Source organism: Bombina bombina, chromosome 10 (genome assembly GCF_027579735.1).
Source record: "Bombina bombina isolate aBomBom1 chromosome 10, aBomBom1.pri, whole genome shotgun sequence".
NCBI lineage: Eukaryota > Metazoa > Chordata > Amphibia > Anura > Bombinatoridae > Bombina > Bombina bombina.
Window position 1 is genome coordinate 83723267 of NC_069508.1, and position 23423 is coordinate 83746689.

A 23423-nucleotide genomic window follows, 5' to 3' on the forward strand; every position below is an offset into this window, starting at 1 on the left:
TTTGGTTTGTTGACAACCTTGACAGATGAAATCTCCCTTTTGGGGGAGAGGATTTGAAGTCCAGAAGATATCCCTGAGATATGATCTCTAACGCCCAGGGATCCTGGACATCTCTTGCCCAAGCCTGGGCGAAGAGAGAAAGTCTGCCCCCCACTAGATCCGTTTCCGGATCGGGGGCCCTCGATTCATGCTGTCTTAGGGGCAGAAGCAGGTTTTCTGGCCTGCTTGCCCTTGTTCCAGGACTGGTTAGGTCTCCAGCCTTGTCTGTAGCGAGCAACAGCTCCTTCCTGTTTTGGAGCAGAGGAAGTTGATGCTGCTCCTGCCTTGAAATTACGAAAGGAACGAAAATTAGACTGTCTAGCCTTAGGTTTGGCTCTGTCTTGAGGCAGGGCATGGCCTTTACCTCCTGTAATGTCAGCGATAATTTCTTTCAAACCGGGCCCGAATAAGGTCTGCCCTTTGAAAGGTATGTTAAGTAATTTAGATTTAGAAGTAACGTCAGCTGACCAGGATTTTAGCCACAGTGCTCTGCGTGCCTGAATGGCGAATCCGGAATTCTTAGCCGTAAGTTTTGTTAAATGTACTACGGCATCTGAAACAAATGAATTAGCTAGCTTAAGTGTTTTAAGCTTGCTTGAAATCTCATCTATAGTTATTGAGTCAAGAGTCTCTTCCAGGGACTCGGACCAAAAAGCGGCCGCGGTCGAGACAGACGCAATACATGCAAGGGGTTGCAATATAAAACCTTGTTGAACAAACATTTTCTTAAGATAACCCTCTTTTTTTTTATCCATTGGATCTGAAAAGGCACAGCTATCCTCCACCGGGATAGTGGTACGCTTAGCCAGAGTAGAAACCGCTCCCTCCACCTTAGGGACCGTCTGCCATAAGTCCCGTGTGGTGGCGTCTATTGGAAACATTTTTCTAAACACAGGAGGGGGGAAAAGGGTACCCCGGGCCTATCCCACTCCTTAGTAATTATCTCTGTAAGCCTCTTAGGTATAGGAAATACGTCAGTACTCGCCGGTACCGCATAGTATCTATCCAGCCTACATAATTTCTCTGGGATTGCAACGGTGTTACAATCATTCAGAGCTGCTAATACCTCCCCTAACAGTACACGGAGGTTTTCGAGTTTAAACTTAAAATTAGAAATGTCTGAATCCATTCTATTGGGATCAGAACCGTCACCTGCAGATTGAAGCTCTCCGTCCTCATGTTCAGCATACTGTGACGCAGTATCAGACATGGCCCTATCATCAACAGTGCACTCTGTTCTCACCCCAGAGTGATCACGCTTACCTCTAAGTTCTGGTAATTTAGCCAAAACTTCAGTCATAACATTAGCCATATCCTGTAATGTGATTTGTAATGGCCGCCCAGATGTACTCGGCGCTACAATATCACGCACCTCCCGAGCGGGAGATGCAGGTACTGACACGTGAGGCGAGTTAGTCGGCATAACTCTCCCCTCGTTGTTTGGTGAATGATGTTCAATTTGTACAGATTGACTTTTATTTAAAGTAGCATCAATGCAATTAGTACATAAATTTCTATTGGGCTCCACTTTGGCTTTAGCACATATAGCACAGAGATATTCCTCTGAGTCAGACATGTTTAACACACTAGCAATTAAACTAGCAACTTGGAAATACTTTTCAAAGCAATTTACAAATAATATGAAAAACGTACTGTGCCTTTAAGAAGCACAGAAAAAAAGTTATGACAGTTGAGTAATAATAAACCGGAGAAACTATAACATCAAATTCTTTCCGGTAAAAACACAATTTTAGCAAAGGATTGCCCTCATTAGCAATGGATAACTAACCCTGAATAGCAGAAAAAATGTACAGAATATAAACGTTTTTTATCACGGTCAATCACAATCTCACAGCTCTGCTGTGAGTGATTACCTCCCTCAAATTAACTTTTGAAGACCCCTGAGCTCTGTAGAGACGAACCGGATCATGCAGGGAAGAAAACAGACTTGTGACTGAATTTTCTGATGCGTAGCAAAAGTGCCAAAATAGGCCCCTCCCCCTCACACACAACAGTGAGGGAGATCAGTAAACTGTCTTAAATTAAATAAAACGACTGCCAAGTGGAAAAAAACAGTGCCCAAAACAATTTTTCACCCAGTACCTCAGATAATTAAACGATTTAACATGCCAGCAAAAACGTTTAACATCAAATAAATGAAATGTCATTAGAAAGCCTGTTGCTAGTCACTGCAAGTTAGGCTAAAGTCTTATGCATACAGTATTATCCCAGTGAAGTGCCGTTCCCCAGAATACTGAAGTGTAAATATACATACATGACAGCCTGATACCAGTTGCTACTACTGCATTTAAGGCTGAGTTTACATTATATTGGTATGGCAGAATTTTCTCAGTCAATTCCATTCTCAGAAAATAATATGCTGCTACATACCTCTTTGCAGGTTAACCTGCCCGCTGTCCCCTGATCTGAAGTTTACCTCACTCCTCAGATGGCCGAGAACAGCAATATGATCTTAACTACGCCGGCTAAAATCATACAAAAAACTCAGGTAGATTCTTCTTCAAATTCTACCAGAGAAGGAACAACACACTCCGGTGCTGTTTTAAAATAACAAACTTTTGATTGAAGGTATAAAACTAAGTATAATCACCACAGTCCTCTCACACATCCTATCTATTAGTTGGGTGCAAGAGAATGACTGGGTGTGACGTAGAGGGGAGGAGCTATATAGCAGCTCTGCTGGGTGATCCTCTTGCACTTCCTGTTGGGGAGGAGTTAATATCCCAGAAGTAATGATGACCCGTGGACTGACCACACTTAACAGGAGAAATAGCTCTCTAATAATTTTTGTACCCAGATATTACCAGTATAAAGCTTAAAGAGATTAAGCGCAATTATGCACAATACAGCAAATATATTGTTTCTAGCATAATAGGAATAGTGGTGTTGATCTGGTATATAGTCTCATATATGCTGCCACTACTTATTGTAACAACAGAATATAAATTGTATTGCGATTGATATTTTAGATACAAATGGCAACACTATAACAAAGAATGCTTCTCGCTTTAGTGCGATACAAAAAGTTCTCTATTTTCCGCAACACATTTTTATACAAGTGGATACAGCATATTAGAGGGCGGTGCTACCTGATAGGTACACTGATTGCCAGGTACTAAAAATTCAATATAAGGATTGTGGCCATATAAGTAATTTAACTAACCGAAAAGATAATTTGGAATAAGTATACTTATGGCCAAGAATATGCACGGCAGTACCGTAGTGAACTCTTTGGTTAGCGCTACTCATACATACATATTTAACCTATATAGCCAAGTACTGCATATCTGAGTAACTGCAATAGTGCAGTTAGAAATAACACACCTTTAACAAAGCAAGTCACCAGATATTGAACACCTAGACCACTGTACTGTGTCAATATATACTAATAGAACAAGCATAACCAGTTGGTTCTCCAAGAAAGGATCCTTGACTATATATTACATAAGTGCAATAAGTGGTTGCATGTATACATACATAATATATCATATGTAATCACTTTTTTAGTTACATAACGTATCTGTACTCAACCAAACTTTGGTTTGATAGGCGATATATTCTATTATACGAATATCACTATAAGTATCAGTCTACACCAAGCACTTACATAACTTGGGACAACCATTGCCAAGCATGTCCACTTAGCCATAGTATTATCTAGCAAGGGAGACACCCTATTTAGGTCTCAATATATAACCCATTAAACCCAATCGTCAAAATGTACTTCATATTATTGGATATCTGGTGCGATGTTACCCAGAATAGCAATTTACTATCAGCTCTATACTTATCTAGTTGTTTTTCAATGTGTTTTCCCCCCATTTTAAATATACCCAATAAAGTGTAACTATTTTATACTGTTTTTGTTGACCCACACCTCCCTATAATTATAATACAATTGATGTGTGGGATAGAGTGCTAAGGTGTAATTCTTTCTTGGCAACTATCTTGCAGTTGCTTTTTGTTGAAATATGAACCTTCTCAATAACAATCCATTTTAATGAATCACAATTTTTGTTATGTTTTTTTTAACAAAATGATCAGCCAGAGGGGTGCTAATCTTGCCTACATTAATAGTGGACAAATGCTCCATAAAATGAGAACGTACCTCTCTGGTGGTAAGTCCTACATATTGCAGGTTACAAAGTGAGCACCACAATAAGTAGATGCAATATGTGGACCTGCAGTTGAGGCAGGATGAGACATTCAAAGTTTCACCAGTCACAAATGACTGAAAGGTCTCTACCTTTCAGTCATTTGTGACAGGTGAAACTTTCAATGTCTCATCCTGCCTCAACTGAAGGTCCACATATTCAACATGGACATGTTCACAAGCTTTACATTGCAAGTAACCGCATTTAAAGGTTCCCTTGTGCCTCAGCCATGAAGATGATGCCATCACTGACACTGACTGGTTTCTTAAGCTGTGATGGGGATACCACGCTCCCAATATATATATTTCTCCGAAAGGAGAATCTACAACTTCTGCCACAAGTAATTAAAAAGTGCCTACTTATAGTATTGCAGATATCCTGAAATTGGAGCGCTATTGTTTCCCTATAGTGGTATTTACATTGTAATAATATCGGTTGCATATTAGGGCATCCTACTTTATTTGGGGATATAGAACTACTTTTATGTTGCACCAACACCACCACATTGTGTTTTTAACTTAATCCTTTATTTTTATTTGACCTTTTATTAAAGTTAAGTTTTAACCCCTTCTTTCGTGGAATGACAATTTGTGTCTACTTTGATAATATATGTACAGTGTTGTAGAGTGCTAATTATGTACATACTTTTCCGGAGTCACACTGTGACCCTATATAAGGCGTCCCTGCTATATGAAAATAACACAGACTTACCCTCCAGGATCCATGCTGTGGAACAGATACAGCCTCTCAAGTGTGACAGCCTTGTAGCTATATGCTCTGTCAGGGACCTGAGTGTGGAAAAGCAAGCAGTGTAACTCGTTAACCCTGATTGCTCAGGAGTAGTTAGACAGTATGGATGATTTTGAAGAAAAACTTTCCCTGCATCGTCAGACTCCAGTCCTCTCTTGAAGGGAACATACCCATTACAGGACTATCTGAATCTTCTGACACTTCTCTACCATCCTCCTCTAGTGATGAAAGGCAAAGAATGACTGGGGGGAATAGGGAAAGTGGGAGGGATATTTAAGCCTTTGGCAGGGGTGTCTTTGCCTCCTCCTGGTGGCCAGGTGTTGTATTTCCCAACAGTAAAGAATGAAGTTGTGGACTCTCCCTGCCTTATGGAAAGAAATAAAGTGTTACACACACACATTATATATATATATATATATATATATATATATATATACACACACACACGCACTATCTGATACAAATTATTTTTATAAATTGATGTTGTGTGATAAGTGTTAAAAAGTATATGGTATATGACAAGGTATTTGAATGGAAAGGGCTATATTGTGTGTGGGTGTTTATATATATATATATATATATAAATATATATATATAAATATACTCTATATATATATATATATATGTGTGTGTATATATTGATGTATTTATATATGTATATACATAAACATATAGACATACTGTATATACACACATGTATATACACACAAATCACTTTTATCCAATTTTATCACGTGTTACTGTGTATTTTCTGTTAATATTTTACATTTCCATGTTCTACACCTAATATAAAATGTTCTTTGTAATTTAAATATATATTCCTATATTATCTGTATATCTCTATACCTGTATATATTCATATAGATATATAGGTATATATATATATAAAGCAGTGTCGGGATAGTACGCTAGAGATAAGGTTATTTTTTTATAAAGCACACTCCATTAAAGTCTATGGGGCGAAGGTAACGCGGTAGCAATATCCGAAGTCTTGAAGTAAGTGCCCATTGGGTTTCGCTTTACGTTCAACTTGTAATATGCGCTAACATGCCTGCATTACAAAATTACTTCCAGCAGTGTTTGCACATGAGCAAAATCACTAAATATCACACCACTTGTAAATTTATCCTAAAGTAAGGCATCATTAGATAGAGAGTAAACTCTAACACAGAAGCTGAGCAATTTTCTTGGAAAAGTTAGTCATCTGTAACAATAGCACAAATAAGGTCACCTTTATGAAATAGTTACTATTGATTCAACCATTAATTGTATACACTATACAGACCAGTGTTTTGCCTTTGAACAGCTGAACTGGGTCATCTGGATTTCCGCTGCTGAAAGCAAAAGTGCACAGGGCATATGCAGATTTGTCTTCAAATCCAGCTAACATCTGGTGCAGTCCTGTGAAATACAGACAGTCTTAGAAAAAAGGATACATTAGTACTTACCCTGTCCAAACAGTATGATCAGCATCTCAGGAAAAAAGTAAATTTATGCTTACCTGATAAATTAATTTCTTCTATGTTACGACGAGTCCACGGATTCATCCTTTACTTGTGGGATATTATCCTCCTGCTAACAGGAAGTGGCAAAGAGCACCACAGCAGAGCTGTCTATATAGCTCCTCCCGTAGCTCCACCCCACAGTCATTCGACCGAAGGTACAGGAAGAAAAAGGAGAAACTAAAAGGTGCAGAGGTGACTGAAGTTTAAAATAAAAAAAATAATCTGTCTTAAAATGACAGGGCGGGCCGTGGACTCGTCGTACCATAGAAGAAATTAATTTATCAGGTAAGCATAAATTTACTTTTCTTTTATAAGGTACAACGAGTCCACGGATTCATCCTTTACTTGTGGGATACAATACCAAAGCTACAGGACACTGATGAACGGGAGGGACAAGACAGATGGTTAAACAGAAGGCACCACTGCTTGAAGAACTTTTCTCCCAAAAATAGCCTCCGAAGAAGCAAAAGTATCAAATTTGTAAAATTTGGAAAAGGTATGAAGCGAAGACCAAGTCGCAGCCTTACAAATCTGTTCAACAGAAGCATCATATTTAAAAGCCCATGTGGAAGCCACCCCTCTAGTAGAGTGAGCTGTAATCCTTTCAGGAGGCTGCCGTCCAGCAGTCTCGTATGCCAAACGGATGATGCTTTTCAGCCAAAAAGAAAGAGAGGTAGCCGTAGCTTTTTGACGTCTACGTTTTCCAGAATAGACAACAAACAAAGAAGATGTTTGACGGAAATCTTTGGTTGCTTGCAAGTAAAACTTCAAAGCACGAACCACGTCCAAGTTGTGCAACAGACACTCCTTCTTAGAAGAAGGATTAGGACACAGAGAAGGAACAACAATTTCCTGATTGATATTCCGATTAGTAACAACCTTAGAAAGGAATCCAGGTGTGGTACGCAAAACCACCTTATCAGCATGGAAAACAAGATAAGGCGAGTCGCATTGCAATGCAGATAGTTCAGAAACTCTTCTAGCCGAAGAGATAGCAACTAAAAACAGAACTTTCCAAGATAGAAGCTTAATATCTATGGAATGCATAGGTTCAAACGGAAGCCCTTGAAGAACTTTAAGAACTAAATTCAAACTCCATGGCGGAGCAACAGGTTTAAACACAGGCTTGATTCTAACTAGAGCCTGTCAGAACGACTGAACGTCTGGAACATCTGCCAGACGCTTGTGCAGTAGAATTGATAAAGCAGATATCTGTCCCTTTAAGGAACTAGCTGATAGCCCCTTCTCCAATCCTTCTTGGAGAAAAGACAAAATCCTAGGAATCCTGATCTTACTCCATGAGTAGCCTTTGGATTCGCACCAATAAAGATATTTACTCCATATCTTATGATAAATGTTCCTACTGACAGGCTTTCGAGCCTGGATCAAGGTATCTATGACCGAATCAGAGAAACCCCGCTTGGATAGAATCAAGCGTTCAATCTCCAAGCAGTCAGCCGCAGAGAAACTAGATTTGGATGCTGGAACAGACCTTTAATCAGAAGGTCCTGTCTCAGTGGCAGAGTCCATGGTGGAAGAGATGACATGTCCACCAGGTCTGCATACCAAGTGCTGCATGGCCACGCAGGTGCTATCAAAATCACAGAAGCTCTCTCCTGTTTGATTCTGGCAATCAAACGAAGAAGGAGAGGAAATGGTGGAAACAAATAAGCCAGGTTGAACGACCAGGGTACTGCTAGAGCATCTATCAGTACTGCCTGAGGATCCCTTGACCTGGACCCGTAACAAAGAAGTTTGGCGTTCTAATGAGACGCCATCAGATCCAATTCTGGTGTGCCCCATTGATGAATCAATTGTGCAAACACCTCCGGATGGAGTTCCCATTCCCCCGATGAAAAGTCTGATGACTTAGAAAATTCGCTTCCGAGTTTTCCACTCCTGAGATATAGATTGCTGATAGATGGCAAGAGTGAGTCTCTGCCCATCAAATTACTTTGGTAACCATCATCGCTAAAGAACTCTTTGTTCCCCCCTGATGATTGATATATGCTACAGTAGTGATATTGTCCGACTGGAATGTTATGAATCTGGCCGAAGCCAGCTGAGGCCACGCCTGAAGCGCGTTGAATATCGCTCTCAGTTCTAGAATATTTATTTTCAGGGAATTCCAGACTGCACCCCAGCCCAATAGGCTGGCGTCCGTCGTCACTATGACCCACGCTGGCCTACGGAAACACATTCCCTGGGACAGATGATCCTGTGACAACCACCAAAGAAGAGAGTCTCTGGTCTCTTGATCCAGATTTATCTGAGGAGATAAATCTGCATAATCCCCATTCCACTGTTTGAGCATGCATAGTTGCAGTGGTCTGAGATGCAAGCGAGCAAACGGAACTATGTCCATTGCCGCTACCATTAGTCCGATTACCTCCATACACTGAGCCACTGACGGCCAAGGAATGGAATGAAGAGCTTGGCAGGTGGTTAGAATCTTTGATTTCCTGACCTCCGTCAGAAAAATTTTCATGTCCACCGAATCTATCAGAGTTCCCAGGAATGGAACTCTTGTGAGAGGTGTTACGGTTGCCTCCAGGCTGGCTGGAAGTTGGACCGTAGAAAAGGATGCTCCTAGCGCTCACCAAAGGAGCAGCAGCACCGTAGACACTCTAACTACTGCGTAGCCACCATCAGTAATGCAGACTATATGAACCACCGCTGCTGGGCTGGTATCTCGCCGTCTGCTCTGCGCCCTGGACCTACGACTAGGCTCCAGTAGGCGAACCTCTTCCTTCTGTAGCAATCCCTGTAGCTAAGGGAGTATGAAAAACATAGCAATCCCTGTAGTGATTATAAGCTGTATCCTACAAACATGAGTCAAAGCTTCAAGTTAGAGGGTCAACATAGGTCTGATGTACTGGAGCACACAGCCTGCTTTTTATTGAGGTTACATGCAAACAGGACACTCTCAGGGGGAGGCATAAAATCCCCCATCACACATTTGATATTAGATAGAGAGACACTCCCTTTGACAGGCCACAACATTACTTCAGCAGATAACATTTTACACACAATAAAACAATGCAGTCCACCTTATCACTACTAGAAGTCTGATAAGACAATGGGAATGTTTTATCACTAAACTTAATTAGAGCTGATCCCAGCAAACTTGTATTTAGAATGCTTCTTGAAGCTGAACAAAGTTATCTCTGTAGTTCTGACTGAAGGGTCTGTCACATAGCACTTAATGGCACACAATGAAACTGAACCAAGTGGGAGAAAGCCAGGGACAAGTCATTTCACAGGTCTGGGGACATAATCTTAAAGGGGGCATTGTTCACCAAAGTCACAATATGTCCCCAGACGGTTCCCAAAGGGCCACACACACCCAACAAAAGTTAATAGGTTTTCAGGGGCACAATCTTCCAGGGGCCATAGTCATGTGGAAGGAGGCTGGCAAATAGGCTTCTCCAAAATCCAGGGAAGCAGGGCAATTTTCCATTTAAAGGGCCAGTTACAAACAGCAGTTTGTAACAAGAGGGATAAGTTAACTCTTTTTTACGTTCACCTTCCACCCATGAGATCTTAGAAAAGCCAACACGATGTCCGTGTGAGACTTGGCTAGTTGGTAAGTTGATGCCTGAATTAAGATATCGTCCAGATAAGGCGCCACTGCTATGCCCCGCGGACTTAGAACCGCCAGAAGGGACCCTAGCACCTTTGTGAAAATTCTGTGAGCTGTGGCCAACCCGAAGGGAAGAGCCACAAACTGGTACTGCTTGCCCAGAAAGGCGAACCTGAGGAACTGGTGATGATCTTTGTGGATAGGGATATGTAGATACGCATCCTTTAAGTCCACGGTGGTCATATATTGACCCTCCTGGATCATTGGTAAAATAGTATGAATAGTTTCCATCTTGAAAGATGGGACTCTGAGAAATTTGTTTAGGATCTTGAGATCTAAAATTGGTCTTTAGGTTCCCTCTTTTTTGGGAACCACAAACAGATTGGAGTAAAACCCCTGCCCCTGTTCTGCTTTCGGAACTGGGCGGATCACTCCCATGGTATATAGGTTTTCTACACAGTGTAAGAACGCCTCTTTTTTTGTCTGGTTTGTAGACAATTGAGAAAGATGGAATCTCCCCCTTGGAGGAGAATCTTTGAAATCTAGAAGATACGATTTCTAAAGCCCAGGAGTCCTGAACATTTCTTGCCCAAGCCTGAGCAAAGAGAGAAAGTCTGCCCCCTACTAGATCCGGTCCCGGATCGTGGGCTACCCCTTCATGCTGTCTTGGTGGCAGCAGCGGGCTTCTTGGCCTGTTTATCTTTTTTCCAAGTCTGGTTAGGTCTCCAGACTGACTTGGATTGAGCAAAATTCCCCTCTGGTTTTGCAGTAGGGGAAGAGGTAGAGGGACCACCTTTGAAGTTTAGAAAAGAACGAAAATGATTTTGTTTGGTCCTCATCTTATTTGTCTTATCCTGAGGAAGGGCATGGCCTTTCCCTCCAGTGATGTCTGAAATGATCTCTTTCAGTTCAGGCCCGAATAGGGTCTTACCTTTGAAAGGGATGGCTAAAAGCTTAGATTTTGATGACACATCAGCAGACCAGGACTTAAGCCATAACGCTCTACGCGCTAAAATGACAAAACCTGAATTCTTTGCCGCTAATTTAGCCAGTTGAAAAGCGGCATCTGTAATGAAAGAATTAGCTAGCTTGAGAGCCCTAATTCTATCCAGAATATCATCTAATGGGGTCTCAACCTGAAGAGCCTCCTCCAGAGCCTCAAACCAAAAAACAGCTGCAGTAGTTACAGGAACAATGCACGCTATAGGTTGGAGAAGAAAACCCTGATGAACAAATATTTTCTTTAGGAGACCCTCTAATTTTTTATCCATAGTATCTTTGAAAGCACAACTGTCCTCAATAGGTATAGTTGTACGCTTAGCCAGGGTAGAAAACATAATTTATGTAAGAACTTACCTGATAAATTCATTTCTTTCATATTAGCAAGAGTCCATGAGCTAGTGACGTATATCCCATACGTCACTAGCTCATGGACTCTTGCTAATTACATGAAAGAAATAGCTCCCTCCATCTTAGGGACCGTCTGCCACGAGTCCTGCATGGTGTCTGATATGGGAAACATTTTCTTAAAAGTAGGAAGGGGAGCAAACGGAATACCTGGTCTATCCCACTCCTTAGTAACAATGTCCGAAATCCTCTGAGGGACCGGAAAAACATCAGTGTAGGCAGGAACCTCTAGAAATCTGTCCATTTTACACAATTTCTCTGGAACTACAATAGGGTCACTCAGACCGCAAATCCCTCACCCCCAACCCAGAACATTGTGAGGGTACATCGGATATGGCTAATAAAGCGTCAGAGGGCTCAGCATTTGTCCTCACACCAGACCTACTGCGCTTCCCCTGCAATCCATGCAGCTTAGATAAAACCTCTGTGAGGGTAGTATTCATAACTGCGACCATATCTTGCAGGGTGAAAGAATTAGACGCACTAGAAGTACTTGGCGTCGCTTGTGCGGGCGTTAATGGTTGTGACACTTGGGGAGAATTAGATGGCATAACCCGATTCCCTTCTGACTGAGAATCATCCTGCAACATACTTTTAGTAGCTGAAATATGTTCTTTGCAATTTATTGACCTTTCAGTGCATGGGGGACACATAAGTGGGGGTTCCACAATGGCTTTTAAACATATTGAACATTGACTTTCCTCAATGCCAGACATGTTGAACAGGCTAGTAATGACTACAAACAAGCATGAAAACACTTTATTTAGTGAAAAAATAACAATCTTAAAAAACGGTACTGCGCCTTTAAGAGAAAAAAAGCATACACGTTCTTCAAAACTGCTTTAAAATACACCAAATTTTTCAAATTTTTGATAGCAGACTCAATATGTGTAGTTAAGTTTGCCCCACCAGAAAATTTAACATTTAACCCTTTATTGTGCAAACCGGATTGATAATAAGGCCTAAATCCGGAAAAAACACCCCCAGCACCTCGCCACAGCCCTGCTGTGGCGCCTACCTGCCCTCAGGGATTGTAAATATGGGGTTAAAGCTTCGATTTGGCCCAAAACTTCCACAAGGGCCCTCAGGAGTTGGAGCTTGCTGCTTGCTTGCTAAGTGAAAACAACTGCGCATCTGGGGCGCGAAAATAGGCCCCGCCCATCTCACTCAATGTCTTTACAGCCTCAAAGAACCGCACCAGAGCGGTTTTAAACTAGCCATGTGGGTTCTGAGACCCAGAAAATAAGCCAAGTGTACCCTCAATAAAGTTGCCACAAAACGTTATTGCCCAAAAAAACATTAACAGCACTCCCAGTTCACAAAACGTTTGCCCACAAACATTCAAAAACTCAGTGTCAACCAGTTTTGTAAATAGCCCCTTATGCAAGCTTAGTAATACCCCTCTATAGCTCTTAGGATTACTACTTACCCTCATGAGGATACTGTCAGCCTTTCTGAAATACACAGTCTCTCCAGAAAAAATGACTGAACATACCTCATTGCTGTATAGCATGAAAAAGTTCCTCACACTGAAGTTTCCTGTACTCCTCAGCCTCTGTGGGAACTGCACTGGATCTTAGTGACAAATGCTAAGATCATCATCCTCCAGTCAGAAGTCTTCATCCATCTGCTGCCTGAGAGTAAATAGTACACACCGGTACCATTTAAAACAAAAAACTCTTGCTTGAAGAAATTAAAAACTAATATTTTATCACCTCTTTCACTTTACCCTTCCTAGTACTTAGAGTAGGCAAAGAGAATGACTGGGGGTGGAGCTAAGGGAGGAGCTATATAGACAGCTCTGCTGTGGTGCTCTTTGCCACTTCCTGTTAGCAGAAGGATAATATCCCACAAGTAAAGGATGAATCTGTGGACTCGTCGTACCTTATAGAAGAAAATACATTAATTATCAAACCCCTTATTGAACAGAGACACTACAACACACTTTGTGGCTTTCCTACTGGCAGGCAAGGGTTGATTTAATATTAAAAGGTAAAAACATACCTTCTACAGATAAGAGTCAGATTATCAGACACCATTAAATCATAAACATACTTACGCATTTTATACAGATCTGCTATAGTTTAAAGGGACAATGAACCCAAATGTTTTCTATCGTAATTCAGATAGAGCATGCAATTATAAGCAACTTTCTAATTTACTCCTATTATCACTTTTTCTTCGTTCTCTTGCTATCTTTATTTGTAAAAATGTTTTTTGGTTCATTACTCTGGACAGCCCTTTTTTTATTAGTGGATGAATTTATCCACCAATCAGCAAAAACATCCCAGGTTGTTCACCAAAAATGGGCCGGCATCTAAACTTACATTCTTGTATTTCAAATAAAGATACCAAGAGAATGAAGAAAATTTGATAATACGAGTAAATTAGAAAGTTGCTTAAAATTTCATGCTCTATCTGAATCACAAAAGTAAAAATTTGGGTTCAGTGTCCCTTTAAGCTCTACTAATATTAAACTGCTTTCAGGGGCTCGCAACTTTAGATTGTATAAATGTATCTTGGTATATTTTCAGGCACCCACAATGATTGGATATGTATATAAATTGGTTGAGTAGTTTTGAAGCTGTGTTAAAAAAAAAAAAATTTGTTTGGTGATAACACAAACTGGATGCTGTGAGATAAAGTATTAAAGCTCTTCATTTTTATTTCATACATACTTAATAGAAGCAAACAGCTAAAAAAATAAACAAAAAGGTAGGGAAATACTGGCGCTGAAGCTAGGGTTTACACTGACTAGATATGTGAGCGGTACCCATGTAGGATTACCGAATGAAATTAAAATCAGCTTGAAATATGATGAAAAATGATAGGTGTACTATATTAAAAAGACATAATTTATTTTCAACATATAAAAAGGCACATATGTACTATGGCTAAAATCAACCAATGGGTCAATATAAAACAATAAATAAACTGGGCAGGTAAGTGGTTACCAATTGGAATAATATATATATATATTAAACTGACATGTGATTAATAATGCCCTTAAAGAGGGGGGCGGAGTCGGCTGCAACCAAGATGGTCGCTTAAGCCCGGAGCTCCGCTCAGAGGACACAGCATATGTGAAAATTCTACAACTTTGGATGCCTAATTATTTTAAAAACTAAACCAGAACAGAAAAGGGTAATTTGCACCCTTCGATGAACTTAGTAAAGGTGTTATAATTAGACCGCTTTGATCTCATACCCACCCTGGGCCCACTTCTCATAAGACGGCAATTATTATACTGGGCAATAATAACTGAAAGCTACGACAGGGCGCGGACCACTCCAGACCTCCATTGGAGCCATACACCTCACTCAGATCAAGATCGCTAACAGGGGCTACATATCAAACAGCAGACGGCTGATCTTGTGCGCACGGAACTTCCGATACACTGCGGCCTGCTCCCGTAGAGGAAATCTCCCAGTAACGACACGGCCTAGGTGGGTGCGCCCAATAGACACCACACTGCAACAGGGGCCTGCGGGTGACTGGAACGGAGACTCCATCCTCTCTTTCAGATACCGCTATCCGCAAAATAAGAACACAGCTCCTGACCTGCTATCCTGCACTACTTGTGCCCACTTTGCCGCATCTGCCTAGAATCGGACGCTGCGCTGCACACCGTTGTGGTGCCCATAAACCACCTTGATCTGGAAAAAGGTGAGATGGCCACATAGTGGGGGTAAGAGGACCACAAACAATAAGAGATTAAATTAGATAACAGCCGATGGGGTGCTGGAGAGTAACCTAGCAAATATAATACCTACATAACTCTCTTACATACTCTCAAAAGGAGAGATCACTCAAAGAGACTCACTTAATAGTAATATAACGGTCTGACTTCACTTTCTATCAAACCTCCTTTTTCAGGGGTACTCCTGATAGAACCATCAACTGCATTCTCCTGGGAGATACGCTCTTTACACAATAATTGAAAATACTTGTATACTGAGGGACTGTATCTCAACACTAACATCATCCAAGAACCCTGCTTTATATTTTACAATTTCTATATTACTAAATAGCACTTAGGGGGCAAATTAAATTAAGTCTGTGTGGAACTCTCATGGCTTCTGTAATGGCGGCTAAGAGAAACATTAGAATCAATAAAAACACTAAAATGGAGTCATTTAAGAACAACCCAGTAAGCTCCTATTTCAACTCCACAGACTCGCAAACAAGAGTCTCAATCAGTCCTACAAATAAAGGGACGAACATCCAAGCTTCTGAAACACAAGACCTTATCGGGGAGGATATGACACAGATACCCTCCCATATCCTATCGGCCCTTGCTCCAACTAAGGACATTGCGGATACCATTAGAGCATGTCTGAGGGAAGAACTAGCTGAGCTAAAACAGGACGTACACACCCTTGGGTTTAGGGTAGAATCACTAGAAAACCAGGGTGACCTAGTCACCGAAGAGATTTCTTCTATGCACAACACTATAGACCAACAAAGTGAACTCATATCCTCCCTTCAGGATAAAATGGAGGATATTGAAAACCGCAGCAGAAGAAAACATAATTTATGTAAGAACTTACCTGATAAATTCATTTCTTTCATATTAGCAAGAGTCCATGAGCTAGTGATGTATGGGATATACATTCCTACCAGGAGGGGCAAAGTTTCCCAAACCTCAAAATGCCTATAAATACACCCCTCACCACACCCACAAATCAGTTTAACGAATAGCCAAGAAGTGGGGTGATAAGAAAAAAGTGTGAAGCATAAATATAAGGAATTGGAATAATTGTGCTTTATACAAAAAAATCATAACCACCACAAAAAAGGGTGGGCCTCATGGACTCTTGCTAATATGAAAGAAATTAATTTATCAGGTAAGTTCTTACATAAATTATGTTTTCTTTCATGTAATTAGCAAGAGTCCATGAGCTAGTGACGTATGGGATAATGACTATCCAAGATGTGGATCTTCCACGCAAGAGTCACTAGAGAGGGAGGGATAAAATAAAGACAGCCAATTCCGCTGAAAAAAATCCACACCCAAAAATAAAGTTTAAATCTTATAAAGAAAAAAACTGAAAATATAAGCAGAAGATTCAAACTGAAACAGCTGCCTGAAGTACTTTTCTACCAAAAACAGCTTCAGAAGAAGAAAACACATCAAAATGGTAGAATTTAGTAAAAGTATGCAAAGAAGACCAAGTTGCTGCTTTGCAAATCTGATCAACCGAAGCTTCATTCCTAAACGCCCAGGAAGTAGAAACTGACCTAGTAGAATGAGCTGTAATCCTTTGAGGCGGAGTTTTACCCGACTCGACATAAGCATGATGAATTAAAGATTTCAACCAAGATGCCAAAGAAATGGCAGAGGCCTTCTGACCTTTCCTAGAACCGGAAAAGGTAACAAATAGACTAGAAGTCTTTCTGAAATTCTTAGTAGCTTCAACATAATATTTCAAAGCTCTAACTACATCCAAAGAATGCAATGATTTCTCCTTAGAATTCTTAGGATTAGGACATAATGAAGGAACCACAATTTCTCTACTAATGTTGTTAGAATTCACAACCTTAGGTAAAAATTTAAAAGAAGTTCGCAACACCGCCTTATCCTGGTGAAAAATCAGAAAAGGAGACTCACAAGAAAGAGCAGATAATTCAGAAACTCTTCTGGCAGAAGAGATGGCCAAAAGGAACAAAACTTTCCAAGAAAGTAATTTAATGTCAAATGAATGCATAGGTTCAAACGGAGGAGCTTGAAGAGCCCCCAGAACCAAATTCAAACTCCAAGGAGGAGAAATTGACTTAATGACAGGTTTTATACGAACCAAAGCTTGTACAAAACAATGAATATCAGGAAGATTAGCAATCTTTCTGTGAAAAAGAACAGAAAGAGCAGAGATTTGTCCTTTCAAGGAACTTGCAGACAAACCTTTATCCAAACCATCCTGAAGAAACTGTAAAATTCTCGGAATTCTAAAAGAATGTCAGGAAAAATGATGAGAAAGACACCAAGAAATATAAGTCTTCCAGACTCTATAATATATCTCCCTAGACACGGATTTACGAGCCTGTAACATAGTATTAATCACAGAATCAGAGAAACCTCTTTGACTAAGAATCAAGCGTTCAATCTCCACACCTTTAAATTTAAGGATTTGAGATCCTGATGGAAAAAAGGACCTTGCGACAGAAGGTCTGGTCTTAACGGAAGAGTCCACGGTTGGCAAGAGGCCATCCGGACAAGATTCGCATACCAAAACCTGTGAGGCCATGACGGAGCTACCAGCAGAACAAACGAACATTTCTTCAGAATCTTGGAGATTACTCTTGGAAGAAGAACTAGAGGCGGAAAGATATAGGCAGGATGATACTTCCAAGGAAGTGACAATGCATCCACTGCTTCCGCTTGAGGATCCCTGGATCTGGACAGATACCTGGGAAGTTTCTTGTTTGGATGAGAGGCCATCAGATCTATTTCTGGAAGTCCCCACATTTGAACAATCTGAAGAAATACCTCTGGGTGAAGAGACCATTCGCCCGGATGTAACGTTTGGCGACTGAGATAATCCGCTTCCCAATTGTCTATACCTGGGATATGAACCGCAGAAACTAGACAGGAGCTGGATTCCGCCCATACCAGAATTCGATATACTTCTTTCATAGCCAGAGGACTGTGAGTCCCTCCTTGATGATTGATGTATGCCACAGTTGTGACATTGTCTGTCTGAAAACAAATGAACGATTCTCTCTTTAGAAGAGGCCATGACTGAAGAGCTCTGAAAATTGCACGGAGTTCCAAAATATTGATCGGTAATCTCACCTCCTGAGATTCCCAAACCCCTTGTGCTGTCAGAGACCCCCACACAGCTCCCCAACCTGTAAGACTTGCATCTGTTGAAATTACAGTCCAGGTCGGAAGAACAAAAGAAGCCCCCTGAACTAAACGATGGTGATCTGTCCACCACGTCAGAGAGTGTCGTACAATCGGTTTTAAAGATATTAATTGAGATATCTTTGTGTAATCCCTGCACCACTGGTTCAGCATACAGAGCTGAAGAGGTCGCATGTGAAAACGAGCAAAGGGGATCGCGTCCGATGCAGCAGTCATAAGACCTAGAATTTCCATGCATAAGGCTACCGAAGGGAATGATTGTGACTGAAGGTTTCGACAAGCTGATATCAATTTTAGACGTCTCTTGTCTGTCAAAGACAGAGTCATGGACACTGAATCTATCTGGAAACCTAAAAAGGTTACCCTTGTCTGAGGAATCAATGAACTTTTTGGTAAATTGATCCTCCAACCATGATCTTGAAGAAACAACACAAGTCGGTTCGTATGAGATTCTGCTAAATGTGAAGACTGAGCAAGTACCAAGATATCGTCCAAATAAGGAAATACCACAATACCCTGTTCTCTGATTACAGACAGAAGGGCACCGAGAACCTTTGTAAAAATTCTTGGAGCTGTTGCTAGGCCAAACGGTAGAGCCACAAACTGGTAATGCTTGTCTAGGAAAGAGAATCTCAGAAACTGATAGTGATCTGGATGAATCGGAATATGCAGATATGCATCCTGTAAATCTATTGTGGACATATAATGCCCTTGCTGAACAAAAGGCAGGATAGTCCTTACAGTTACCATTTTGAATGTTGGTATCCTTACATAACGATTCAATATTTTTAGATCCAGAACTGGTCTGAAGGAATTCTCCTTCTTTGGTACAATGAAGAGATTTGAATAAAACCCCAGCCCCTGTTCCAGAACTGGAACTGGCATAATTACTCCAGCCAACTCTAGATCTGAAACACAATTCAGAAATGCTTGAGCCTTCGCTGGGTTTACTGGGACACGGGAAAGAAAAAATCTCTTTGCAGGAGGCCTTATCTTGAAGCCAATTCTGTACCCTTCTGAAACAATGTTCTGAATCCAAAGATTGTGAACAGAATTGATCCAAATTTCTTTGAAAAAACGTAATCTGCCCCCTACCAGCTGAGCTGGAATGAGGGCCGCACCTTCATGTGGACTTAGGAGCTGGCTTTGGTTTTCTAAAAGGCTTGGATTTATTCCAGACTGGAGATGGTTTCCAAACTGATACCGCTCCTGAGGATGAAGGGTCAGGCTTTTGTTCCTTGTTGTGACGAAAGGAACGAAAACGATTATTAGACCTAAATTTACCTTTAGATTTTTTATCCTGTGGTAAAAAAGTTCCTTTCCCTCCAGTAACAGTTGAGATAATAGAATCCAACTGAGAACCAAATAATTTATTACCCTGGAAAGAAAGGGAAAGCAGAGTAGACTTAGAAGACATATCAGCATTCCAAGTTTTAAGCCATAAATAGCTAGAGACATATACCTGACATCAACTCTAATGATATCAAAGATGGCATCACAAATAAAATTATTAGCATGTTGAAGAAGATTAATAATGCTATGAGAATTATGATCTGTTACTTGTTGCGCTAAAGCTTCTAACCAAAAAGTTGAAGCTGCAGCAACATCCGCTAAAGATATAGCAGGTCTAAGAAGATTACCTGAACACAAGTAAGCTTTTCTTAGAAAGGATTCAATTTTCCTATCTAAAGGATCCTTAAAGGAAGTACCATCTGCCGTAGGAATAGTAGTACGCTTAGCAAGAGTAGAGACAGCCCCATCAACCTTAGGGATTTTGTCCCAAAACTCTAATCTGTCAGATGGCACAGGATATAATTGCTTAAAACGTTTAGAAGGAGTAAATGAATTACCCAAATTATTCCATTCCCTGGAAATTACTTCAGAAATAGCATCAGGGACAGGAAAAACTTCTGGAATAACTACAGGAGATTTAAAAACCTTATCTAAACGTTTAGATTTAGTATCAAGAGGACTAGAATCCTCTATTTCTAATGCAATTAGGACTTCTTTAAGTAAAGAACGAATAAATTCCATTTTAAATAAATATGAAGATTTATCAGCATCAACCTCTGAGACAGAATCCTCTGAACCAGAAGAACCATTATCAGAATCAGAATGATGATGTTCATTTAAAAATTCATCTGAAAAATGAGAAGTTTTAAAAGACTTTTTACGTTTACTAGAAGGAGGAATAACAGACATAGCCTTCTTAATGGATTTAGAAACAAAATCTCTTATGTTATCAGGAACACTCTGAGCATTAGATGTTGACGGAACAGCAACAGGTAATGTAACAGTACTAAAGGAAATATTATCTGCATTAACAAGTTTGTCATGACAATCAGTACAAACAACAGCTGGAGGAACAGATACCATAAGTTTACAGCAGATACACTTAGCTTTGGTAGATCCAGCACCAGGCAGCGATTTTCCAGAAGTATCTTCTGACTCAGTGTTAACGTGAGACATCTTGCAATATGTAATAGAAAAAACAACATATAAAGCAAAATTGATCAAATTCCTTAAATGACAGTTTCAGGAATGGGAAAAAATGCCAGTGAACAAGCTTCTAGCAACCAGAAGCAATAAATAATGAGACTTAAATAATGTGGAGACAATAGTGACGCCCATATTTTTTTAGCGCCAAAAAAGACGCCCACATTATTTGGCGCCTAAATGCTTTTGGCGCCAAAAATGACGCCACATCTGGAACGCCGACACCTTTGGCACAAAAAAACGTCAAAAATGATGCAATTTCCGGCGACACGTATGACGCCGGAAACAGAAACATTTTTTGCGCCAAAAAAGTCCGCGACGCAATAAAATGAAGCATTTTCAGCCCCCGCGAGCCTAACAGCCCACAGGGAAAAAAAGTCAAATTTTAAGGTAAGAAAAAATTGATTTATTCATATGCATTATCCCAAATATGAAACTGACTGTCTGAAATATGGAACGTTGAACATCCTGAGTCAAGGCAAATAAATGTTTGAATACATATATTTATAACTTTATAAAAAAGTGCCCAACCATAGCTTAGAGTGTCACAGAAAATAAGACTTACTTACCCCAGGACACTCATCTACAAGTTGTAGAAAGCCAAACCAGTACTGAAACGAAAATCAGTAGAGGTAATGGTATATATAAGAGTATATCGTCGATCTGAAAAGGGAGGTAAGAGATTAATCTCTACGACCGATAACAGAGAACCTATGAAATAGACCCCGTAGAAGGAGATCATTGAATTCAAATAGGCAATACTCTCCTCACATCCCTCTGACATTCACTGCACGCTGAGAGGAAAACCGGGCTCCAACCTGCTGCAGAGCGCATATCAACGTAGAATCTAGCACAAACTTACTTCACAACCTCCATAGGAGGCAAAGTTTGTAAAACTGATTTGTGGGTGTGGTGAGGGGTGTATTTATAGGCATTTTGAGGTTTGGGAAACTTTGCCCCTCCTGGTAGGAATGTATATCCCATACGTCACTAGCTCATGGACTTTTGCTAATTACGTGAAAGAAAGAATATTAGGATTCGTGGGGTCCCGGAATCCGTCCTCCCTAAAGAATATCCAGTATACCTCCCTGCTCTCTATGTCCACTTAACAGGATCTACTAATGCTGAAAACATAAAATGGGACCGGGCACATCGAGCATTGAGACCACGGCCTCCTGATAGTACCCCGCCAAGGGATATAATAATAAAATTTAAAAACTTTCTGGAGAAGGAGGAACTTATGACAGCTGCTAGAAGGAACCAACCTGTCAGATTTAGAGGTACAGTTCTACAATTTTATGCTGACCTATCTCTGCGAACCCTCCAGAGGAGAAAGGAACTTGCTCCTTTGACGACACTTCTGAGAAACAAAAAAATCCCCTATAGATGGGGCTTTCCATTCCACCTGGCTGTCATACATGAGGATAGACGACTCCTATGTGAAGGTATTAATGAGATTAGCTATATGTGTGAAGCCCTGGGTCTAGAACCACCGGATCTGCCAACTATGCCTGAAAATGCACAGACATCTACTAGGAACAATCCGGAAAAATCCAAAAGAACCTGGGAACAGGTCCTACCAAGGAAAAGAGGGAAAACCACCACTACAAACGAAAAAAAGGACAATAGAATGCAGAATAAACCACTATCTACACAACAGCAGGCACCTCAGAATATCTCACCAGCCAAAGAACTCTGAAATGACCGTTTGGGTAAAGTATCACATCAGACTGTGAAATGTGTTTATTTAACCTTTAAATACCAAGTTTACAAGACCACATCTGTCCCACTGACAGGCTAAACTTTAGTTCTCTATGAATATGGTAGGACTTACAGATTTACTTACTTGAACTCTAAAGGTTTAGTTTCTGGTCTAAATATAATATGTTGAATAAATTGAACTACGCATCCACCAGTTTGTTTAAAAATGCTGTTTTAAATGTTTCCTCTCCCCTGTTAACAGTGCCATTGTCAACATTTGTTGTAGCACTACATGTTACATTCATATTACTGAAAGAATAGTAAATAATCGAGCACTAGGAATTTATAATCCTGTATATTTGATAACTAAAAAACTAATAGACATATTGTTTTATTGTATTTCAGTATTTTCTCTCTTGTTTCTCAGTGAGTGTTCTTAATATTATTTTCATACATACCAGTACCGATCGCTAACACAATGCACAAATCCAGAGATCAATTACTTACATTGATTACTCAAAATGTTAAGGGATTCAATTCCCCACAAAAAAGAAGAGCGGCCCTTATTGATCTGACAAACAAAAAAGCAGATATCTTGCTTTTGCAATAGACACATTTTAGGCCACAGAAAGAACCTAGATATTTCTCCACAACATTTCCAACACATTTCCATAGCTCGTTTAATTCCAGGCAAAATGGGGTGAGCATACTCGTTAGGAAAGGGATCCCGTTTCAAGAGATAAGAATAGACAAAGATAAAGAAGGTAGATACCTAGCGGTACAGGGCCTACTGTATGGCAGTTTGGTTACTATTATAAACATATATGCACCCACCCCAACTCAGAAATCATTCTTTAAAAACCTTCATAAGAGAATATTAGATTTTGCTAAAGGCATAATTT

At 40.3% G+C, this 23423-nt stretch overlaps 1 protein-coding gene across 1 annotated transcript in view; it reads right to left on the reverse strand.

Annotated features, from left to right (window-relative positions):
• Nucleotides 1–23423, reverse strand: part of ITPA (inosine triphosphatase) — a 460036-nt gene that overhangs the window by 166658 nt on the left and 269955 nt on the right. Inside the window, exon 6 of the mRNA XM_053693229.1 lies at nucleotides 6250–6365. Within this exon, the coding sequence (XP_053549204.1) occupies nucleotides 6250–6365 (116 nt within the window). The remainder of the gene's footprint in view (nucleotides 1–6249; nucleotides 6366–23423) is intronic.